The sequence below is a fragment of the Echinops telfairi genome, unplaced genomic scaffold (genome assembly GCF_000313985.2).
Source record: "Echinops telfairi isolate 266 unplaced genomic scaffold, ASM31398v2 ScPeMD7_7356;HRSCAF=8355, whole genome shotgun sequence".
NCBI lineage: Eukaryota > Metazoa > Chordata > Mammalia > Afrosoricida > Tenrecidae > Echinops > Echinops telfairi.
In genome coordinates, this window is record NW_022111256.1 from 1,839,401 (window position 1) to 1,846,884 (window position 7,484).

General features: G+C 51.5%; 1 protein-coding gene across 1 annotated transcript in view; it reads right to left on the reverse strand.

Annotated features, from left to right (window-relative positions):
* Window positions 1-476, reverse strand: part of CD9 (CD9 molecule) — a 43,616-nt gene extending 43,140 nt beyond the window's left edge. Inside the window, exon 1 of the mRNA XM_004708108.2 lies at window positions 296-476. Within this exon, the coding sequence (XP_004708165.1) occupies window positions 296-361 (66 nt within the window). The 5' untranslated portion in view covers window positions 362-476. The remainder of the gene's footprint in view (window positions 1-295) is intronic.
* Between the last annotated feature and the right edge of the window lie 7,008 nt (window positions 477-7,484).

The following is a 7,484-nucleotide window of genomic DNA, read 5'->3' on the forward strand; positions in this document are numbered from 1 at the left end:
TCCCTCGGGGCGGTCTCCCAGTCCACTAGCGACCCCCACCTCCCCCACCCCACCCCCGGCCTGCCCACTTCGGGTGGGCCCCCCACCGCAGTGTCAGCCCTGCTGGTCTCCGGGTCTGGATCAAAGCCATCTGGCGGCCGCAGGGCCCTTTCCCTTCCCGCCCGGTGTCCGCCCGACGCGGGCAGCGCCAGCGGTGGGCGCCCCCGGCCGCGGGCAGTGCCCCAGGGCGCGCAGGCTCCGGGCCCCGGGAACAGGTGGCCCCGGGGAGGGGCCCGCGGCTGCGGCGCTCACTCACCCAGAAGACGAAGTTAAATCCGAAGAGCAGGTATTTGATGCACCTGGTGCCTCCTTTGACCGGCATGATGCGAACGAGGCTGGGCTCGGCTGCGCGCGATGGGGCTGAACTTAACTGGCCGGACAGACGTCGGATAGAACTGCTGCCCGCCGCTCCGAGTCACCCAGGGGGCTGCACTTTCAAAAAGTGCCACTCCTTAAGACGCGCCGCCCGTGCGGTGAGCAAGTGAGCTGGTCCCGCCCCCGCCGACCCCGCCTCCCTGCCCACGGCCACGCCCACCCACCTGCCCCGCCCACGCCCTGCGGCCCGCCCCGCCCCGCCTCGCCCACTTCGCAGGGACCCGGACCCAGACCCGGACTCGGGTTGCTGCTCCACCTAGTGCTCTCTTTCTCCTCGGCCCTCGGGCTCAGCCCTCTCCACGCCCACGTGGCCCAAGCCTCCTGGCTCTTTCTTCCCGACTCCCCCAGGGGTTTTCCATACCGCCAACCTTTTCCACTTTAACCAAGGAGTTACAGGGATGCCTTTCCGCTCCTCCCTAGCTTCTTGCTGGGCTCCCCGCCGGGCCTTCTATCTTGGGACACCCTCCCTGGCTGTCCAGGGCTAAAGGGCCCTCACCCAAGGCCTCTGCCAGGTCAAAGAGGGCTCTTTTGGCTTTGGACTCGTCTTTGAAGGGCCGTTCCCTGGCTTTACTGGCTCCCCTTGGTGGCTCCTGGCAACCCTTTCACCCATTGTGCCTACTCTGTTTTGGGCACACCCTGTGGAGGTGACAGGCTTGCCCAGTGAGCAAGGCACACCCAGGTTTACCTGTACTGACGCTTACCCGTCTCCTCCTGTCATCCTGATTCATAGTGACCCGCCGGAGCAGAGTTGAACTGACCCCGCTGGTTCCCCAGAAGACACAGCTCTTGACTAGTGGAGAGCCTCATCTTCCTCCGCGGAGCGGCTGGTAGGTTCGAACAGCTAGCCTTGGGGTGAGTAGTCCAGCGTGCAGCTCACTAGGTCACCAACAACTTCTTAGGGTACAGCCCCATCACCTGTGCATCTGTAGTACACAGCAAAATTGTAGCACATTTGAAGTTTCACCGCGTGGGACTTTTCTGTTCACTCCAGACGAGTTAATTAGCACAAGTAAACACAGGTTAACCTGTGCGTACTGGTTGCTTCGTACCTGACATGGATTCTAAATTTGAAAGGGGGTTGGGAGAGACTTCCACCAGCCATACCAGTAACAGAACCTTTGTTGGTGATGAAAGAGAAAGAGATAAAGAAAAGAGTGAAATTGTTCACTACAGTTTAATAAGTCAGTACAAGCAAACCTATGTCTCCCTTGTTTATTGGGTAATGCCACATGGGAAATAGGGGAGGATTTGTAATCCAGGTGAGAAGACAGATCAGAGTCGAATGGAAGTAATGACCAAATTTACCGATCACCGAATAGGATCGTGGCGGAGGCCTGGGCAGTGCAGTGCACACATGTCCTGCACGTGTGATTCAGATGCTGCAGGCGGGAACAGGTTGAAGTCGGTGGTGAATGGGCTCTGCCACCCCAGCCTACATCTCTATCTCCTTTGATTCTGTCACTACTGCCTCGTTAATGCTCTGTGCAGGCTCTGCCTTCGCTACAAACTTCCCTACATCCCAGAATGCCCATTGAAATGCCTCACTCATCCTGCATCCTGGCACGCAAGGCCTTGTATTTAAGACTCGGAGCCCTCCCTACTTCCTGCCCAGCTCTGCAAGTGGGGAGCCCTCTGGCTGGCTGGCCATTAGAGAAATTCCACGGCTCCTGACACTCTGCTCTTGATCCTTCCTGCCTGGAGAAGACTCCCTTGCTTCTGAAATTACTTTTTTTTTTTTTTAAAGATGTTTCCTTTCTTATTATCAAAGCAAAACACTCATTACAGAAACATAAGGAAATAGCAAGCAAACAGAATGCAATTCAAGGTTTCACCCACCAGAAACAGTCACTTAGTAGCTCTGACTCTGCTCTGTTTCTTATAACTTAAAACATTGGGCTCCTGGAGTCACTTGTTGATTTAGTCATTCAAAACTATTTCCAGCGTCTATCATGATTAAGAGTGTTTTGTAAGGTACAGGGGCTTGGGGAAGAAAACCCCCAACAACTTTGACTTCTGTTTCTGCCTTCCTGGAGTTCAGAGGCTCCTGAGGGAGGCAAGGCAGAAACTCAGCCAGGCAGTGGGATGAGGGAGAGACGTAGCATCATAGAGGTGGGTTTGGGGGCTAAGTGAGCTCATAGGAGGGGCTCTGACTTGGATTGGGAGGTGATGCTGTGCAGCCACAGGGGAAGTTGTTATAAGCCAGGTAGAAACTTGAATTTTCAATTGGGGTTGGAGTGGAGGGAGGAGAAGGTAGGGACTCAGGTTGGGGTGAGGTGAGGAAGACCTTCCCAGTCCTGGACTTAGCACTCTGAAATGGAGGGGTCACTTCAGGGTTTACAGGAGTGGTTCAAACAGCTGTGTGTTGGGTAGGATGGTGGGAGGGGCACACCCTTTAAGGGTCACCTCTTTAAGGACAGAGGCCCTTAAAGAGGCCTCTGTATCTGTAGGCCTTTCAGAGACTGGACTTTGATGGAAGTCAGGAAGTGTATGGGGGGAGCCGCAAGTGGGTGATATAAGGGGACCTGGGGGAAATGGGATGGGGCTAAGGTGAGGCAATGAGATAAAGGCCGGAGAAGGGTCTGATGGAGGAATGAGGTGGGAGGGGGAGAGAGCGAGGGAGGAAGAAAAGAGGCAGAATGGGTGAAGCTAGATTATAGAAGGCTTCATGAATTTGTTTTTTTAAGTGCTGATTGAGAACCTACTATGTGTCACAGACTATGCTAGCTGTTGTGGCTACTGAGATGAAAAGCTCTCTTCTGTATGGAAGAACCTCAGGGTTGGGGAGAGAGACCCGTGAACACACAAGCACAGGCTGACACTTGGGGGGCGCTGCTCGAGCAGAGATGTGGCCCAGGAACCAGTACTATTGCTGTGAGCAGGGGTCCGGGATTGCCTGCCACTGGTTCAGGCAGAGAAGGAGACCTGGTTGATTGGCAAAACTCTAAGTATATTCTGCATGCATGAGACAATTTGTTACCTCCCAACGATTTAAAAAACCCAGGGAAAACCAAACAAGTTATAGACCCCAAACTATGTGACCCAAAGAAGATTTTGCAATGATCCCAGGAAACAGGGATGAAAACTTAAACCATCCCCCGAAGCTCCATACTGCATTGTTCATCTAAATGAGGAGGTGCTTCTTGCCTGGCTGGCTATCTTAATGGCCTTGTGGAGTTAGAACCTCCCTACTGAATTAAGTTCTAAAGGAATGCCTACTGCAAGGGAAGGGCTGTTACGCTTAGATTTCCAACAAACTAACTCTTACGTTCATCAAAATCTAGTGTTGTGGTGAGCAGCAGGCTCACTCTTTCACCCCCTCTATCACTAGGGCACGGGCCCCAAGCCTGCTGAGCCAGAGAAGGCATCCCAGAGCAGAGGGCAGGCAGGTGACTCACAGGAAGGAATTCTCCAGAAAGGTAACTGCTTGCCCAAGGCACTGAAGTGTGAAAGCCAAGGCTGGCATCTGGAAGACAGGAGAAGGAAGAAAAAGCCTTGGAAAGGGTGCCCTTAATTTCAGCCGAATGCCAGGACTATTGTGTTATTCACCCTAATCTTGCAGCATTTGAAGGCCCAGATGGAGAAAAATAATGCCCATTGCGCTGTTCAAAGCCTGAGACCAACCTCCCTGGGGCAATAGGTCTCAGGAAGGAACAGAGTTCATCTTTCTATTCTCCAGGTGGGAGGACTTCTATAAATATTTAATTGGTGGTTGAACCATTTTCTTAGGGTAACTGAGTTTTAAATGAGATCATCCATACGTAGGGCTTTCTACAGTGTCTGACACAAAAGTGCTCAAGAAGGATTCTTTCTTATTACTGCTGTTGTTGTTTCTACCCAAGGAACACGCATTGCTGTGAGGTGTCCTAGGACACCCTGGGGATTCTACGCACTACCGAACTAAACACTAGTCCCGTCCTGAGTCATCCTGACAATCGTTACTGTGTTTAAGCCCACAGTGTCCATCCATCTCCTAGAAGGCCTTCCTCATTTTCATTGACACTCTCTCCATAATATTGGATTGAGTGTGGGGAGACTTGAATTATGTTCTTGACTCCAACCCTTTGGTGTATTTTGGAAAAGCCACCTCCCGTCTCTGGCCTCTGTCTCCTACTTGTGGGATGAGCATTTGGATGAGGACGGCCCCTCCATTGTGACGTTCTATGGCCCAGAATGCCTGCAGGCCAGAAGATGCTTGTTCTAGGTACTTCGTGCCGTGGGTGACCAGGAAATGGAGCAATGGAAAAAACATGGTTTGCTTTAATGAGAAGAGGAAAATCTGCATAAGTCCCTGAGTCAGCGATCACATGAAAGGCCAGGCCTTCCAGGCTTTGTGGCTCTGGAGTGGGAAAACTTTTCTTTCCTTCCCTCAGGACTCTGGGTTTGGAAAATTCCTGGACTCGGCTGAGGGTCCACTTTGGCTCTTGTGCACCCCCTAGAGGTAGGATGTGAACATGCAGGTGTCAGATGTGATCATGACCAACCACACCCATCTCAGTGGTTTTATGAGGCAATAGGCAGGACCCACTCTCTCCCAGGTCACCAAGGCCCTCTCTTGGCCAAGCACTGCACCCAAGGGCCCTTTGGGAGGCTGTGTTCTTCCTGATGCTACTGCAGCCTTTGACTCCTCTGACCATTTCTTCTTCCTCCATGTCCCTGGTGCTATACCATCTTTGTAGATGCCTTGCCTTTGTTTCTAGAAGCTTCTTTGATGCTCGCTCCACTTACTAAGCTCGTGTCACCTCCTCAAAAAGCCTTGAACACTGCCGTGCTTCTGAATATGGATTCCCTTGTCTGGATCTCCCTCCCTCGTGGGCCACTCATTATTCCCCATAGCACCCAGTCCCTCGCTGGCCCAGCATAGACCCTCTGTAGACATTTGGGGAATAACCACAAGGTGGGTGGACTTCCTCAGGCTGGAGTCTTTAACATTCTGCTTCTCTCGTTTAGTTTACCATTCAGCCCTCATCCTCTCTCTGTCTCCCACCGTGTCCTCCTTGCAGCTGACCTCCCGTCAGTGTTAGTCACGGTATTTGAGGGCATTTCCACGTTACTGTCCTCCTGTTACTGTAGAAGGCTGAATAGTGAGCCCTTAAACTTGCTTCCATCCTAGCTCTTGAAAACCAAGATTCCAGATTCAGATGTGTTTACAGAGACCGTTAAGTCTTTAACTGGATAAAGACAGAACCATATCATGGATGCGGTAGACCATCACCATGAGGTCATGATGGTGTCCAAAGGGTTCCCCACCATGTGGCTAATTAAAGAAAATGGGAAACAAAATAAATTCATCACAGAATCACGATGGGTGGCAGATGAATTCACAACAGCTGCAGGCAGATAAGGGTGCTGTAATTTTACATTTTCCAATTCACCGTGGGCCCCCAGCAACATCCAAGGCTCCTACTATCTCCCTTTTCCTCTCTCCACACAATTATTTCTAGGTCAACCATGCCCCACCCCCCACCCCCTACACACACACTCCCATTGCTTCTTGGAGCTACTAAGAACCCCTCTCTCCTCCTGAATCTCCCCTGCCTTTCTTCTCAGATCACCCTGGAGGTTATTCATCAGCCTGCATAACCCCGGAAATCCCACAGCTTGCCCAAGGAACCTTTTCCTCCCTGGAAAATATCCCACCACAGCAAGCAAGCATTAGTTATGACCAGACCTGTCCCACGGAACGTGCATAGAAAGGACAGTGACTTTGGTCAGGAACCAAAAATAGCCAGAACAACATCGCCAGATAACTTAGCAGGCACTTGAAAGCCAGAGAGCTGATGGGACATTTCGTGTCGAGGATGATGCTCCCCTTGCTCAGTGTGGACTCGGCAGCGGACTAAGACACGGCCCGGCCTCGCGCCTCCTCGAAGTTATGTTCATTGCAGTCACGGTGTCCTTCCATCTTCCCCTCTACTTTACCAAGCACGATGCCCTCTTCCAGGGACTGGTCTCTCCTGACCACGTCAAAGGACACGCGATGAACCTGCCTTGTTTCTAAGGAGCATGCTGGCTACACTTCGTCCAAAGAGATTGGTTTGCTCTTCTGGCAATCCACGGTCCTTTCAACACTCTTCATCAGCACCACAATCCAAATGCATTACTTCGTCTGTGGTCTTCTTTATTCATTGCCCAGCTTTAGCTTGCACACGGGGCCATTGAAAGCATCATGATTTGGGTCAGGTGCACCTGAGCCCTCAAAGCCATACCCTTGCTTTTTCAACGCTTGAAAGCGGTCCTGCGCGGCAGATTTACCCAGTGCAAGATATCATTTGGTTTCTTGGTGGCTGCTGCTTTGAGCATGGACCGTGGATCCAGCAAGATGAAATCCTTTACCACTTCAATCTGTGGAAAGGGACCGTGATAGACGTACACTCACTCCTGCAGATGACAAGTTTGCAGGGTTGGCCTGAGCGTTGGTCTGAGTATGGCGATGAGCCTGAGCTCGGGACTCATGACCGTGACCCTGGTACTCCCACTTCCATCATGAGTAAGCTCACGCAAGACCCTGAGTGCCGGCCTTGGGAGGGATAGCTGTCCACCTTCCAACACACACTGTCTGAGGGCAAAGCTTTGCACATCGATGGTCAATGGTCAAAAAGAACTCAGCGGAGGTTGACATCATGTGGAGATTCAAAATGAATTTAAGGCACCCATGGTAAATTGTAACCTTCCACAGACCCTTTAAGCTCTAATAGGTAGGTTCCCAAATTTATTTGTTGCCTTTTCAGGGAAGAAAAATTGCTTACAGCCCACTTGGTAATTAAAACCTCTTTTTCTATACCCCAGAATCCAGGATAAAGTGTAGGTATCTGCTTTGTCGTGCTTTTAGTTCATTCCAGTGACCCCAGAGCAGGCAGTATCGCCCACTGTAGGGGACACTGCTCTAGTACATTACTTTTTATGGCCAAAGAGATTTTTGCAGATGTGATTAAGGCTATTGAGATGGAGAAAGTTCAATGCCGTCACAAGGGCCTTCTAGCAGGCCGGCAGGAGGGCCAGAGTCAGAGGGGGAGAGGTAATAATGGATGCAAGGTTAAAGTGATGTGGGGCCACACACCAAGGTAACTTCT